Consider the following 16,917-nt stretch of genomic DNA (forward strand, 5'->3'; position numbering starts at 1 on the left):
ACCAAAAAAAAAAGTTACTTCTCGTAAAACGTGGATAATAAAAAGATAATTGCAAACCTTACGATGTGGAATGTAGTGATGCCAAGAATATCGTCCTTCCCCTGACAACAAAAGCATTGACCGAGGAGGAAGGAAAATAGCTTTCCTTAAAAGACAAGATCCCAAGAGGTACTTCCTGAACTCCATAATACATGGCCCAGCTAATGAAAGGCTGCAGATCATATCATCAAATGCTGAATGCGTGTCTATATGAGGTGATAGGCCTATCCCTGGTGGATAATCATTAACCTGCAAAATTTTATCAGAGGGTGAAGAGTAGCTATACGGAACCCAGAGTATGTAACTATGTTGTCAATAATTATTGTGCCAAGAAAAAAAAAAAAAAGCACCGCATGTAGCATATTTCAAGTCATCTTATGTACAAATTCTCATCACATCCCAAAAACATTTTAACCTAAACGGGGAGGGACAGTCCACATAGAACTTTGAGTTTATATCAAAATAAGTGCCTTCAGCTTCAAGCTGATGCAGGACACTATCAAAGTCTAATTTTCATGGCAGAAATTCGGTGAGAAAAAGTCAACAGGAAATGCATTTTTTAAAATTTTGACAGATGCAACACTTAACTGTAAACAGATGAAAAAAGAAAACACATACAAAAGTGCAATTAAGTTCACACAAATCTTTTCCACTAATGAAAATAAAAGTGGAAGAAATTCAAAGCGTTATAAAAACAATGATAAAGTAAAAAAATTAAGCCACAAAAAATGTGATCATAAAGGAACAAACACCCTCAAATAGGAAGAAAAGAAGAATAAAATAAATAACGCAACGCAACTAAGAACTATTAACAGAGAAGAAATTACCTTCCATGTTCATCCATAACAGAAAAACAAATGTACTCCTAAGAGGTAGGTTAAATAGCAGAAAAATTCGATCTAGAATTCTGCCCTTAGTGAGGACTTCATATTTCACTACGTCGGCCAACTTAGTACCACAAATCCCGTTTTTCAGTCTTGTCCCAAGTCAAGAGTCTGCCTCTTACGCATGACTTCTCTCCAAACCACACAACACCCCTAGGCCTCTTCTACGGTCTATACTCACCCATCCTCTCTAAAATATGCTCTCTCGACTGAAAAATGTTATTTTATACCTCCTAAAGGAAGCATAATGAAAAAGATTTTGAATTAGTGTCATGCATTTTATTTAAAAAAAATATAGTTTACTAGAATGCTTTTAAAATGAATTATAAATTTACTATGGTTGACAAAAATTATTTTTTCCTAACAACCTATAGTAATGTATAATTTACAAACAAACCACACACGATGGTAAAATGGACAAAAGTAGGTAACCTATAGATTGAATATAAATAGTAAAATACGGAATGTTTACTGAGTGGAAAGAATAAAATGAAGGTTGGGCTTTACAAAGTTTTTAAATAAAATAAAAAAAAAAAAAAAAAAAAAAAAATCTATTCATAATATATACACCAATCAAACAGAATAGGAGCCTTAGGAGTACATTTGTTCCTGGGCATTCTGAAATGGTTCATCTTATATGCACCCAGTCCATTCGATGCTAAAAATACTCCTAGATCTGGAATATTGGAATGTATTGGGTCGAGAATATTTTCACATACATTATTGTACTAAAAAAAAAATCCCAACTCAAATGTACATCTTAGAAAAATACAACAACAACAAGTCTTTAGCCCACTAAGTGGGGTTCGCTAAATGAATCTTTTTTTTTCTCCATTGTGTCCTACTGAGTATCATATTTTCATTAATACTAAAAACCTTAAGATCATTTTTTATACAACATGCTCAAGAATTTTTAGGTCTACATCTACCTTTCTTAACACAAGTCAAATCTACAACATTTACTCTCCTAGTAGGGTTCAGATGGTCGGCATTTAACCTGCCAAACCATCTAAGGTGGCTCTCTAATCTTGTTTGTCACTGAAGCTACTCCAACCCTTTCACGGATATTCATTTTGCATTTTGTTAATGAATGTGGAGCCACTCATCCACATGAGCATTCCATGTAAGCAACACTTAACTTAGTTTTATGATTCTCTTTTACAATTATGCGCCACAAAGCATTGCAGGTCTCACCACCATCTTATAAAAATTTCCTTCAAGTCTAAGCAATACTTTTCTTTCACACAATAGGACCAATGCATTGCTCCGCTTCAACAATCCAACACGAATTCCACTAATAACATCCCGATCTAAATCACCATCACCTTGAGCAATAGACCCTAGATATCTAAAATGTTCACTCCTTTTAATGACTTGATAACCAAAGGTTACAACCCCGCCACTAGATTTACTACTACTAAAATTACATCTCATATGATTAATTTTAGATCTACTCAAATGAAAGTCTTTAGATTCTAAAGTTGATCTTCATAAATCAAGTTTTTCTTGAACTCTCTCTCTTGTCTTATCCAGAAGAAGGATGTAATCAATAAAAAACATACAAAAGGTACATCCTCCTATAGGATGTCCAACAAGGACATTTAAAACTAAGCAGAAAAAATATAAGCTTAAAGTCAATTCCTAATGTAATCCAACTAAAATAAAAAAATACTTGGTCAAACCTCCTTGTGTTAGAACACAAGTAACAACTTCGAAAAATGAAAAGATAAAAATGTCCAAAACAAATATATCATATCCTATAAATAAACAAACATGAAATCATATACAAATAGTAACATTGCAGAAAACAAAACAAGAGAGGGGAGACACGAGAAACTATGAGAGACAATGTTTGTATGCATGAAAATAGGAGTTTTTGTTGGGCTTTGAGAAAGAAAGGGAGCACAGAGAGAAATCTACATATAATGAAAAGTAGGGAGAGTGTGGCGGGTGCGCGGAGTCAAGATAGGGTTAAACATCGGGTTTCATTATCATTTCCTTTCTATTCTTTCTTATTTCCTCTTTTGGGACATTTACATACATGCCACATAATTATTATGCATTTACATATCTAACACATAAAATTTTATATTTACATGCATGCCATTCAAATATTCAATATCAAATAAAAAAATCAAAATACTAACTTTATAAAAGTGAAATACACAATTTTATGCATAGGTTTATGACACCAAAGTATTTTAAGTCTAATTATTAAAATTTAGAAGTTAAATATGTAAGAACATAAGATTTGTGTGACATGTATATAAATTTCCCTTCCTTTTTTAATGGTTAGATGAAAATAAGAGGACAAGCTTTTGCGTGCAGCACTATAATATATAAAGGTAAAAAATTGCAGAGTTCGATGAATGCAAGGATGAAGCTATAAGATTTTTATTAATTTGAAATTTTTTATTCTAATTTTTATTTGATTTTTAATAATATATAAATATTGATTTCTAGCATTTTTTTCATTATTAGCTCGACTCAAGGTTCATGTTGTTGCTTTGTGCATAAATAAATTTAATATTGTCTCCACGCAGCGACCCATACAAAATGGGTGTCTATCCCTGGTTTTTTTTACGTTTTGGATACGTCAGCACAATCCGTTTTGTGAAAAATAAATATTTAAGTAATTTTGCACAAGAATATATCCTTAATCTATTATTTTTCGTTGTGTGAAAATCAAAATCAATTGTCGTGGTTTTTCTTGAGAATTTTAAAGCTCCAAACATATTAACGCAATGTCATTATAGATGCATTTGACAATTTTTTGAGTAAACTGTCTTTTTTATCGTTTAACGTGCCAGGTAAGGTGAAAGCCCTTGGGCAATTTTGATATTTAAGATGCATCAACAAAGTGTTTTATGTGAACGCAGATGTTTAAATGATTTTGAATGCAATCGTTGTCAACAATAGTAACCCAATATGTACAATATTGCATCTGTTGTCTATAATTTCCGTTGTGTTCAATCGCAATTGATGTGAAATAGTTAAGGAGGTCAACAAATATATAATTTAGGTACTCGATTCTCTTCTAATTTCCCCAATTATGAACATCCCATCGATGTTAAAGCACTGGCATTAACAAACTTCTCACCATTGCATTCCATCAGTCTTAATAAGAATGATTTATTAACTAGACAACGTTACTATTTCTCATAATTTTCCTAATCAAAATCTATCAGTTATGCACATAAATCTATATATTTATTCATCATGAAATTAATCTAACTTCATTTTCTGGGATAAATTTATTATATGATTCAGAATTGTTCATTTTGTGATCATAATGGTATTTCCTTTGAGAAAAATTTTGTTATTTATCTTCAAAATCAAGATATTATGGCACTTCTATTTTTTCTTGATAAGTATCTTTAATCAAGATATTATTACTTGCTCTCCGGACACATCATTTAATTAAAGTCTCTAATCTCCTTTCTCTAGCCTTAAATATTTTATGGATATCATTTTCTATAGTTATTAGTGCCTAGCCTAAAATACAAATCAACAAAGGCAAGTATGGCTTAGCTTGATATCCTTTTGCTAGATGTTCTAGTTTACCAATGATGATTTAATTTAAAAAATATTTTGTTTTAAGCTTCAAAATTCTGTTTTATTTGTTTACATTTTTCCATCCAGCAGTGTATTTCAATTTAAGGAAAAAAAAAAAAACCTAAAAAAGGTCCCATATGTTCTGCGTACCGTAAGTTGATCCAACAGCTGCCCTTTGTTGTCACTTATGCCTTGAAATAATGACATTTTTTCAATTATCGGAGAAACAAAAGGTGGAAGTTCACCTAGGAACTGCTTGGTATCAACATTCCTTGTCTGCCAAAAACACATATACAACATACCAAAGAGCATTAATAGATTAACAAGTGGATCTTGCATTCAAATAATAATAAAGGAAATCAATTCAATCTGTAGAGTTAGAAGTTCATAAAGTAAGAAAGACTAAGACAATAAAGTGTGAAGCACCTCATAAAATACTTACGATTGAACATTGATTTATATAATCCTAATAAGGAAACAAAGGTTTGCCATAGCTGTAAAGGAGACCCTTTCAAGTATGAGCATGGTTACCATTAATGTGGCACTGGTCAAGTCAAAGGAATATCTTGGAGAAAAAAAAAATACTGAGTTCTCTCGAATTTGGCTTTTAAACTTTGTTTGACCTAAAGTCTCCCTTGAATCTGGGCACATGTCTTGGGGACCCACCTTAATCAAGTCAATATTATTAACTGGGTTAAGCCAACAAAAGATGATTTTTAAAATTTTCAAGTTAGCTTGTTGTCTCCTTGATGTAATTAGTCTATTCCTTAGTGGTTCATAGCAGTTTATATGGCCATAGTACCAAATCTAGTTTATTAAGGATATCTCCATTATTATTATCAAGTTTGGTAGAAGACTTAACAATTTTGATAATTGATCTTCATTGAGATGCGCTTGATAGCATCATCTTCCTGGGATGTGTATGAGGGTAGTGTGAAGTGGTTTACCTTATTTTTCTGCTATATTATCATTAACTATCTATTATACTTATCCCTTTCTCCATCCGTTACAAAATTTATGTTAGTGCAATAGTTATTGCATTTAGAAAAAAAAATCTACGGTATGATTTTTGCATTATATTGATGCCGGCCAAAACAATGATATCCCGCGCGTGATGAAGCTGGACAAGGGAATAGGGAATAGAGCATGAACGGCGAGGCGCGTTGCAGCTGAGTCAAAAGGTGGCGTCAAATTATATATCTTACCTCTAGGAGCTAACTTTATTTTTGCAAACAAATATCATCATTTAAATTCATTTTTCCCTTTGTTGAGAACACCCCATACAGAGCTTATCAATACTCACCCCAATCAAATTCAAAACCTAAATTTTAAACCTACGCAAGTCGTACTCATATTCTTTTCGTTAAGAACAACACCCCACTAGCTTGAACATAACCAATCAATATTCTTTCACACGATCAATGCTTCCCTCCCTCCCATCAGTTTTCATACCCATGAGATTTAGTAAATTATAAAATTAAAAGAAAAATAACAAATGACTAACATTCGTTCTACATCCTTGCATTGTATCAGTACAGTATTCCATGAAGACAAAAACAAGAAATTAAAAGGTTAAAATGTTATTAATGTCCATTACAATTTAAATTTTAAGCTTTGTTCTTTGGCAGATATTATGTCTAACATATAAATTGATTATTTTACCAAGCTCTGGCATCCTAAAACCCATTGCCAATGATGCTTGGCTTCTTGGGAGACCGGCTGAATCAGCAAAGACATCTTCTGGTCCAGCAGGAGGCGGGGCCCGGCCAGCTTGCATATGGCAGGAATTACCGCCCCTTTTTCCCTCCTATCTGCCTAATATAATCCCTTCCACAAAGAGGATCCCCTACCTATTCTATTGGTTGCCTTTTTCATACCCTTTCCTATTTCTATTTCTTTCCAATTACAATTCATTCCTATTCTATTGCTTGCTTTTCTATCCTCTTTCCTATTTTTATTTCATTCCCACTCCAATTCCTTCATATTCTATTGCAAATCTTGATATTCTAACTACTAGCAACTATTATACATGTGATATTTGAGTGCTTTAGAGTTAGTTTTTGGATTGTCTCTAATTTCAGTTTGGTGCCTTTGAGGTGTTTCTCCCTTCTGGGGTTGTACACAAAGATGATGTTGACCTCATTTATTGACCTCATTTTGAGGTCGTTTCTCCTTTCCTTAGATCCTAGGATCTAGCTCTAAGTCTTCCTATCGACTATCTTAGAGGACTAGAGCTGGGACCCACCCCTTTTTAGAAATTTGAACCACTTTTTGTTTCCCTAGCGGTGTCTCGCCTGGGTGGTCTCAAACCATCATCTTTTGGTCGAGTGGTTAAGGACCAACATGTGGGAAATCAAAGAGAAGTTCCCAATAGGATCTCAAGCCCTAGGGAAACCCCTTTATGGCTTTATCAGCACACTCACACACACAAAATACACAAAATCCACTAAGTTGCACAAATTCGGACTAAAATTGAACTTAAACAGGGTGAAAAATGTGAACTTGTCCAGACGACCCTCGATGATGAAATGGACTGTGTCGGCACGTCCGGGACGTCAATTTTAACTAGAGAAGACACCCATATTGTCATAATTCCGCACACATGTAAATTGCACGCAAATCAATAAATTCATCAAAACAACCTCGGATGGCGAAAAGTACCGCACTGGCGCGATCGGAACGTCGAAATTACCTGAAAAATACATCTATTTACTAGGGTTCTATGCACAAATAATTTACGTGCAAATTGATATATTTAAATAATATAATATAATAAAATAAATAACAAAATAATTTAAAAATAACAAAATCCTTATTTTAAACCTATTTCACTAAACCACGCACGCAGTCTAGCCTTAATTCCTTCGGCCGAACCCCCTTTCCCCCTCTTTGGTCGTACATGAACCCTAGTCACCCGAGCAAAGCCCTAGTTCCAGTGGCTCGTCTCCATTTTCTTTTCTTTCCCAGTCGCGGCCCGAGTAGAGCTCTTCTCTCAGGCGTCTCTCTCTTCGTGAATCTTCTGGACCGAGCGCAAGCCCCATCGCTCGATTCCTCTTCTGCGTTAGCCGCTCGACCTAACGGCTCACCAATGGTGAGCTTCCCACGTTCCTCTGCCCTAGGCCGCATTTTCTCCTTCCTAAATGCATTTCTCTTCTCCCTTTACCTGATTCGACCACCTCTCCACTGGTAGGTGAAGGTGAGTTTTCTCCTATCTTTGCTATAAAAACCCCATCTTGGGGAGGTCTTTGGGGATGCCGAAAATTCAAAAGGAGAGTGGAGGAGCTGCTAAATTCTTAGCTTGCGTGAATTTCCTGTTCAGTTGCTCGGCACTATTCCTTGGCTGCGCATTCCTTCTGGACTGCTCGGTATTTTTGCTTGATTGGCTCGATATTCCCGTGTGATTACATATTTAGCTACCGAGGTATTACATTCATGTTGGTTTGCTCGTTTGCTTGTCCGACTGTGCTTGATTTGGTCTTAATGGTTCTCTTGACTAAAAAAAAGGAAGAGAAAATATATCATAAGATGCATGATTTATTATGTGATCAGGCAGTCTATTCCTTCAGAGGAATATTTCAGATTCGTGGGAGATAATATTTTATCTTTTAAAATTTCTAAAGTTATTCAACAATTTTTTTTACTTGAAATTGGAAACCCAGAAGTATCAAGAATCATCAAAGATGTTGAAAGATGTTGAAAACCTGCATTCATTTAGTGGAAGAAATGATCAAGGATTTTCTGAAATGCTTACTGAAATTTTAAAAGGCATCAAGAAGCATTCGTTTGTAGTTCATACACTCTCCATATAAAAAAAAAAAAAAAAAGATGTTTGAGGCTATTAAAAGTTTGAAACATCTTTGATATTTGAATCTTACTGCAAATCTCACTTGAATGTCAAGATCATTAAGCAGTTTTTATCATTTGCGGTTCATAATCTATAAAAATGTGGCTGGGGGGATTATGCTCTGATGATTTCTTGTCTGGCAATGTTAATCTTTCTAATCCGCGATGCTTGGTATTGCCCCCCGAATGTATTTTCTGATGTACCTCTTCACTTATCTTTTAATCTCTTGCTCCAGTCCACCCTTTTGAGCATGCTTTCTGGTTAATGTGGAGATGGATTTTGTTTAGATCATTTGTATCTATGCAGCATCATTCTTATGCATTTACATATTTAACACCTGAGCTGCAATTTTATATATATATGTCATGTTGCCTATACTTGAGAGGTCTATTCCACTTTGTTAAGTCAAAATAAGAGTACTTTAGATGCAAGCTAAAGACTTGGGTGGTGTCTGTGTGAGCATTAGCCATATAAATACAAAAAATCAAGTTGTATGCGTGTAAATTCTGGTGTTTTCCTTATAAAAAGCTCGAAAGTTTTGAATATTTGAGACTTTGGGTGTTTTATTTGTAAGAACCTGAAACTTTTGGGTGACATATTTGCAAAATTTGAAACATTTAAGTGGCGTATTTGCAAAATCTGAAACATTTAGGAGCTTTCCTTTGCTCTCTACTTGCTCCTTAGTTGAATAATTAAGGTCACATTCTAGTTTACATTTTGGCAAGCTTGGAAAGTTACAATGCTTCACTTTTACAAAAATCTGAAAGTTTATATGTTACATTTGCAAAGATTGAAAAGTTTTGGGTGCCTTGTTTTGAAAATCTGAAAGTTCTATGTATGTTATTTGCAAAATCTGAAAGTTATAGGTGTGTTATTTGCAAAAATCTGGAAGATATAGTTTTGTTACTTGCAAAAATCTGAAAGTTTCGATGCTTTACTTTTACAAATATCTGAAAGTTTCTATGTTCTATTTGAAAAGTTTGGTCTCTTAAATATGAATGTTGAGCATGCGTGGTATGGTAGTGGCCATTTTTTTTTACTTGTTTGTTTTTCCTTTCTTAAGTTATGGAAGAGACTGCCTATGAAATGGCCTATGAAATGCTACTTATGAAATGCTACTTGATATCCACTATTGTTGGCTTGGAATAGGTTTAGGAGCTTTTCTTTGCTCCTCATCTCGTTGATTTTTGGAAGAAATACAAGTTTTGTTTTTGGAGTTCGAAGGCCATTAAATTCCTATTTGTTTGTAATATTTGACATTGAAGCTTTACCTTTTTATACTTACAAGAAACAAATTCATTTCAATGGCTTCCTCCATTTGTTGTGCAATGAATTTTAGTGTTTGCCCTTCAATCATATTTCATATGAGTGCACTTGGGAAACTCAATCACGTCTTTTGTTGTTCGATATGGATAAGCTTTGGATACATATATGTTATGCTATACTTGATCAATAGTAAGTGTTGATATTGTACCCGTTAGAGCTTATGCGTGGATTCATATTGAACTTAGGCTGATTTGAAAGACATTGATACAAGGTTTTGAAACACTTTAGTGTTGCTTTGGAGCAGCTTTTTAGCATTGTTTTGAAGCATGATTGGGCTGCACTAGAGGCCCTCTTTAGTGAGATTTAAATTGTATTTTGAAGCTTTATTCGTTAAAGTTTAAATTGCATTTTGAGGCCTTATTCGTTAAGGTTTAAGTTGCATTTTGTTAAGTTGCATTTTTAGGGTTTTATACATCGATTTGGGCATTTTTAAGTGCTGATTTTTTGAGGCGTTTACGCACATTTTTTGGGTTGATTTGATCTTTGTTTTGAAAGAATTTAAACGTCTTTAGGCCGATTCACTTGTGGTTTCGCCCCTTGCTTAGCTGATTTGTTTTTTTAGAAGTGGGTTGGCCTCCCTTTTTCATTGATTTTTTACAACAATTAAGTTAAAAATGACAATTTCTGATTTAATTATTTTCAGGATTCATTTACGGCCTTAAAAAAATAAAAAAATTAAAAAAAGGAGAGGGAATAAAAAAATTGATATTTAGTCTGTTGAGATGATTGAAACCTAAAGGGGAAATAGGATAGTCAACCATTCACTATTTATTTTACATAAGAAGGAACATTTTATTTTACATAAGAAGGATAAAATTGTAATTGTGAGAATTGTTGAGAATTGGGCAAAAGTAAGAGCTTAAATGATTCAAGAGTCAGGGGCATGAATTGAAAGATCAATAGGTCATCAATTAGGACCCCTAAGCATTGGTTTGACTTGAGCCCAATTGTTTTAATTAGGATTGAAGCACATTTCACGAACCTTTTTTGCCAAAATTATAGGTTTACCCCCTAGGTCTTAAGAGTCGGATAATGAGCTAAGTTTGACATAAAGATGTTCGAGAATTAGTTGAGAAACACTTAATTGAGAACTGAACACTTAAAACACTTCAAGCTCATGTTAAAGTGTAGGCCTCTTAGATTTTAGGTGCACACCCTAGGTGAGAGTTCATCTACCTAATTTTCAAATAGGCATTGAAACTAGGCACGACCCTAATTCACAAGTTAGTTAAAGCATTAGACAAGGTATGCACTAGGCTGTGGTTCATGACTGATTTAATTAAACTAAATAATGAAATTCTCTTCATAACTTGACCTAAAATGAAACTCAATGCTCCGGAATTTGAGCTTGAATCTTACACTCAAATCCTCCTAGCAATTAAGAACATTCTCAATGTCACATATAAATCACCCACTCTTTGTCCTTTATATGTGATGTGTTTTGTTTTATTTGTTTGTCTTTTTTTCTACGATTTGTTTCGAGTCTCTGTAAGTCAATTTCAATTTTCCTCGGGGCTTTTCATGTGCTACTCCGTCATTTATTATGTTATACATAAACACATGTTTGTCCTGCTAGCTGAATTTCTCTACTATACTGTTACCTGCGAAGTTGATCTCATTTACAAGTGCAGCAATAGTAAGAAACTCATGTACCCAAAATTTATAGTGCATTTATAGCACTTTACTGCATTTTCTTATACTGTTTTTATTTACCGTATCTTATACTGTTTTCACTTACTGTTCTTCCTTATAACATAGTTTGTTTATGCATGTTTTAATTTAACTACAAAACCTTTAGGATATAGCCTGGTTTAAAAGATATACAACAATAAATCACTAAATAACAATATTGCACATTAACATATAAGACACTAAACTTGAAACTACTACTACATGGGACATGGAGTAAGTCTTCGTGGGTAACACGACCAGAATGTAGCGGACGGAAGATGACGATCTACAACAGTACAATAAGTCTACAACAACTAAATATTTTTCTTAGTTTAAATATCTCATAGGACTTCGAGGTAGTTTGCTTAGCGCAACGTGAATCCTCACATATTATCTTTAGGCTTTTGCGGCCTTTTGCACAACTCTATTGTGCAATTATAAGTCCAACACTTTTAGGATTCCGAGGTTACCGTATGGTACAGTGTAAATCCTCCTATCTTTCTAGGTCATTTGTACGATCAGATATCGTGCGAATGTAAGTCTTAAATTCTAAAAATAAATTGCAGGATTAAACATTGAATAACATCATTTCAAAGACATAAAGCCAAATAATAGAATAGTTGGGAGGTCGTCGGGGTTTTCCTCGAATTCGTGATATCCCCTACTCTTCGTTCTTTTGTATTCCTTAAAATAACTGTTCCTGTTTGAGATAACTGTTCCTGTTTGAGCCACTCCCATTTGATTTTCATCTTGGAAACTTTGGAAACTTAAACTTTGAAATCTTGAAGGCATAACCACTGATCTTAATCGAGAGTTTTCTTAAGTGATGATTTAAAATGTATTAACTATAGGGGTTTGCCTCTATAGGGAACTTGGAACCCAGGTAAAATAAACCTTATCTAATCCTTATATTAGGTAAGGGAACTTGTCGGTCATACATAAAAGGTTTTGCAGACCAAACGGATGTCACAAACTCCTTAGTTTAGGTGGTTGAGTCTACTGTTAAGTAGTATGTTTATCCTTCGGGATAGTGTATTATTTGTGGTATCGCGCTCATCCATCTAAACTATTCAATATGTGAGATTTGTTAGGTCTCATCTATTTTTAAATTAAAATGTTACTTTCAAAAATCATATTCACATCAAAACTATTTTCATATTTTACAAAAATCTTTCTTTCCAAAATAACAGCCAACAGATGAGAGTTGCTTCAGTTGTAACTCGTCCGATCTGATGATCTTCTCCAAAGGTTGGAGGGGTGCTCCTGCTGTTACTCGATCCCACGAGAAAGGTTATCTTTCATTTATCCCGGTTACGGTTTGCTGCCATCTTCCTTTCCTGTTGTTGTCCAGCCATCCAGCCATCCAGCCATCTTCCACTTGTCAGTTCTTCCATTTCATGTTGTTGTCCAGCCATCCCCCCGCCTTCCAACAGCCGGTCCTTCAGTTTCCTATTGTTGTCTGGCCATCCAACTGTCTTCTAGCAGCCGGTCTTTCTGTTTCCTGCCGCTTTCTAGCCAATCCGCCGCATTTCAGCATTCGTTCCTTCCGTTTCCTGCAGTTTTCCAGCCGCCATCCAGCAATTGCACTGACCTTCCCGGCCCTTCCCGCAGCACCGTCGCAGCCTGCTACCAGCTACCAGTCAGTCCTACAGAAGATTCCTTTCTGCTTTCCGAATCTGTTGCCCTCCTATAGAGGGGGCCATTTATGCATTTTATGTTGTCATCCTTGCGTATTTTGTAGTCATCATTGTTGCTTACCGTTTGCATGTTCTCGTGTTGTTTCTGTTGAAGAGTCTTCTTGTAGTTTCTTTGAAGTTCAGCAATAATATTTGTAGTTTGGTTGTGGCTTGGGTTAGCTCCACTATCAACTAATCTATAAAAATCCACATAGCATAAAACCTTCTGACGTCAACAGTTGTATGAATTACATCTGATTAACTTCTGAATATTGACATGTGAACTAAGCTTAGCATAATATCTTAAATATTCCATAAAATGGTTTCAACATCAAGGTCATATTTAATCATTGCAATACGTATAGTCAAACATGCTAGCAATGTTTAAAATTGTGCAATTAGGTATTGAAGCATTTTTTGTTCATGAGATGAGAAAGCTATTATCATTCAAGTATAATAAAAAGTACAAATTATGTTTATATGAAATAACAAATTTCATAAACTATAAAATATCGTATAACTTGCATAAACAAAAATATAATGTAAACATCAATTGATCAAATCATCAAACATAAAACATAAAATGAAAGTAATATAAATATCAGAAATAAGATGACTTTAACATAGTAGACTTCTCTCATTCTTATTTTCCAATTAATATAATAAAATTAATAGATCTAAATAAGTATAATAAATAATCAAAAAAGTTGAAGCAGCAGATGATGGAAGCAACAACAGGAGCAACTGGCGATGGCAACGATAGTAGGAAGGAGCAACAGAAGGCGGTCGCTGCAACAGAAGTAACCAGAGACCATAGAAGAAGCAGATAATTGTTGTGGTGGAAGCAGCAAGCAGCAACGGCGATGCCAGTAGCGGAAGCATCAAACAACAACACTGGAAAGCTTGACTAGGGAGAGGAGAGCCCTGGAGCCTGAGAGTGCAGCTTCAACTCACATTTGAACTGTCTAATAAAAGGGAGAAAATCTAAGCATGAGTGGCTCATTCCTCAATGGAAAAGAGGGGAGGTGCGCCTCAACAAATATGAGGCGTACGCATCACTCGAGTTGTTTAAGACGTACGCCTCAAAGCATTTTTCTTTGGAATTGCGCTAAGACATGCCTTAAGGCGCATCTCAGATGGCACAATTTTAAACAGTGCATGCTAGTTATATTTCATAAAGCATATTTGGTTGCTTGTCTTTCAATCATTATTCAGTAAAGCATTCCAAAATGATTCTTTTTAAACTTAGACATGAGCGAGTTAAAATGGCTCTAGTTTTAGAATAATCAGAACAAAAGGGTTAAAGTGGTAGAACAAAGAGTAAGTGCAAATGAACAAAAAATCAGTACTCTGATAAAAAGAATGAAAGAATAATAGCAAATACTGTGATATTCTGGTACTAAATGAGAGTTATTGCAAGTTTTCCCCAAGAGCAACATATATAGCATGTGTTTACTTCCATTCAATTGGGAAACAAATTAACACTGCATTATATAGTTTACTTTAACTGGCAAGCTAGATTTTCAATATTATGAAAATCTTATTATTATGGCATATTATGGCATATTATGGCATAGAGTAAAGGGAGAAAATCTTATGGCATATTATGAATTTGCATTTTTGTGGGAATGATTGACGGTGACAACTGGTAAAGAGAGGAGTGTTTAAAGGAAGATAAGACGGGATTGGCAAGCTAAGATATTCTGAAAGAGAGTCGCACCACCGCAAATGACACAAATTTAAAAAGATTGGCATGGTAACTTAAGTCTATGACATGTAGAGGGGAGAAGCTTCTATCATATCTAAATAACAAAATAGTAATGAGAAGAAAGATGCTTAATGGAGAGGAGCAGAAAGTTTCAAGTCTCAATGGATTGCTAAAGTACTTACTTGCTACCTCTAGTGATTGAATAAAAAAGGCCTATTTATAAGCCCAAGCAAGTAAATAGGAATTCAAATACTAAATAAGATAAATAAGCATGTAGAAAGACTCAAGATGTGAAGGACACGTGTGAGAGACTCTCTTAAGAATTTATGTACACTCCCTTAGTACAAAACAAATAACCAAATTCTTTTTCTTCCTGCAACATCCCTTTATCTAAATAGAGAATGTTGGCTGCAAAGGAGTGGGCATTTCTGACAGTGGCATCGAATTTCATACCATAATTGATACACGTAATCATGAGAATCTTTTGGTGAAGTTGCACATAGGTTCTGCATTCAATGCTAAAATTGTGGATAGCTAGTGCCATGTTGCAATCATTACTATGCTACCGATAATCTTCTCAACTTCAAAGTTACTTGTCTCTTAGAAGCCTTTCAAATATCTATTTCTTGGCACATTGGCTCTCAAGAATTATTCTCTTGGCACTTGGCTCATGTTTTTGAAGAGCATCTTGATGCCCTTCCTAAGTTTCCTCCGTCTTGTCCTATTATCGATAGTTATACTCTTCGCTCGGGTTCCTTTCCACAACAAATTGGATTTCTCAAGAATCTCTATCAAACTTTTAACTCCTCTCAGCTTACCCACATCATTGAGTCTGCTTATCTCATGACCATGACATTACAGGAGTTGTTGTTTCACTCTTGGTGATAGGCCTAATAAACTCTTACATAGGTCAAGTCAAATATCATGAGTAATCCACAAATAGACCATCCATTTGAGATTATGTTACATTTACAAAAACATCAAGCCGATAGTTGTCTGCCACAATAAAAACATGAAAGAATAATAATAGCAAAACTGAAACAAGTTTCACATAGAAGTAACATACTTCGTAGAGGAACTCATAACCATAGTGCTGGACTCTTCTTTTCGAAAGATTCTTCCAAGGTTTACTATCAACTGCAGCAAGGAGTTCCTGATATTAACAAAGACAATAGCAAAGTAAAATTTCCCAAGGTTTCCATCGAACCATTGCACGCTCCATGTTGAACACTTATAGAAGACATCTATATTCAAAATGAAAAAAATTGTTGTGAAAAAAACAGCAGAAACCTGCTCTTCCTCAGAAGTAATGAAGTCATGCACCAGGTGAATTCCTGGAATTGCTAGCTCTGATGACACCAGAGACACAAAAAGTGAATCATTGTCGTTAACCTAGAAGGAAATGAAATCAACCAATCAAAAGTTCACAGAAAGCACTACGGTGGGACGTTAATAAAAAAAAGAGCACAGAAAACTGAAAATCATGCCACCATTAATATCATAACTAATCATTGGGCCATATATGCAAAACCTTTTGTTTTAGTTGTAGAATTGAATAGCGTATATGCAAAATTCGTCCACCAAGGGCTCCACAATGACATCCATTCAAAGTTCGAAAGGCCGCTTCAGCAGCAGTTAACTCTGAATAGCAAACAATAACACGGGTGCCACTATCGTCGGCAACATGAATCCCTACAACTTCTCCAAAGGTACTAAAGAAAGATTTTATATCCTCAAATGATATGCCTACAGCTGGACCACAATTGGCTACATATAAATTTTGAGTAGCGGAACAACTTGAACCCTTGGGATTAGTGAACCTTGAAAGGTTCGAATCCATGACTATGCAATGTTTCTTTTATATCATACAGCTATACCAACCCTGAAAGATTATAAGATGAACAAAAATCAAAGAACATCGATAGAAACATCATTAACTTTATGATAAATCAACTTTATGGGGAGGAAAAGGCATATTAAAAGGGTACATTTACAAGTTAAAAAAGCAATCAAAGGTTTCAACCAAAAACATGCATAAAGTTATATTTAATCAAATATACTTAAAAGGTAGTTAAAATAGGATTATCCATATCAAAAGGCAAGGAAAAATCTCACATGATATTCTATATTATATAAGATTAATGCAGCATATGGAACAAAAAACAAAAAGTTCCATTCTGTCGGCCAAAATTATATAAGATTAATGCAGCATAT

At 34.7% G+C, this 16,917-nt stretch overlaps 1 protein-coding gene across 3 annotated transcripts in view; it reads right to left on the reverse strand.

The window, feature by feature from the left end:
• LOC110017816 (alkylated DNA repair protein alkB homolog 8) overlaps positions 1 to 16,917 on the reverse strand; it is a 32,697-nt gene that overhangs the window by 8,682 nt on the left and 7,098 nt on the right. Inside the window, exons 2-6 of one of the 3 annotated variants that reach the window (XR_002293290.1) lie at positions 16,235 to 16,585; positions 15,994 to 16,095; positions 15,770 to 15,856; positions 4,629 to 4,754; positions 63 to 288 (exon numbers count right to left, since the gene is read on the reverse strand). Coding sequence is in view for 2 of the 3 variants with exons in the window: in XM_020714929.1 (XP_020570588.1) it covers positions 58 to 288; positions 4,629 to 4,754; positions 15,770 to 15,856; positions 15,994 to 16,095; positions 16,235 to 16,543 (855 nt within the window). In the remaining variant the exon portion in view is untranslated. Of the gene's footprint in view, positions 1 to 57; positions 289 to 4,628; positions 4,755 to 15,769; positions 15,857 to 15,993; positions 16,096 to 16,234; positions 16,586 to 16,917 lie in introns of all 3 variants that reach the window. The other 2 variants (XM_020714929.1, XM_020714930.1) reach the window with 2 other exon arrangements.

The sequence above is a fragment of the Phalaenopsis equestris genome, unplaced genomic scaffold (genome assembly GCF_001263595.1).
Source record: "Phalaenopsis equestris unplaced genomic scaffold, ASM126359v1 Scaffold000002, whole genome shotgun sequence".
NCBI lineage: Eukaryota > Viridiplantae > Streptophyta > Magnoliopsida > Asparagales > Orchidaceae > Phalaenopsis > Phalaenopsis equestris.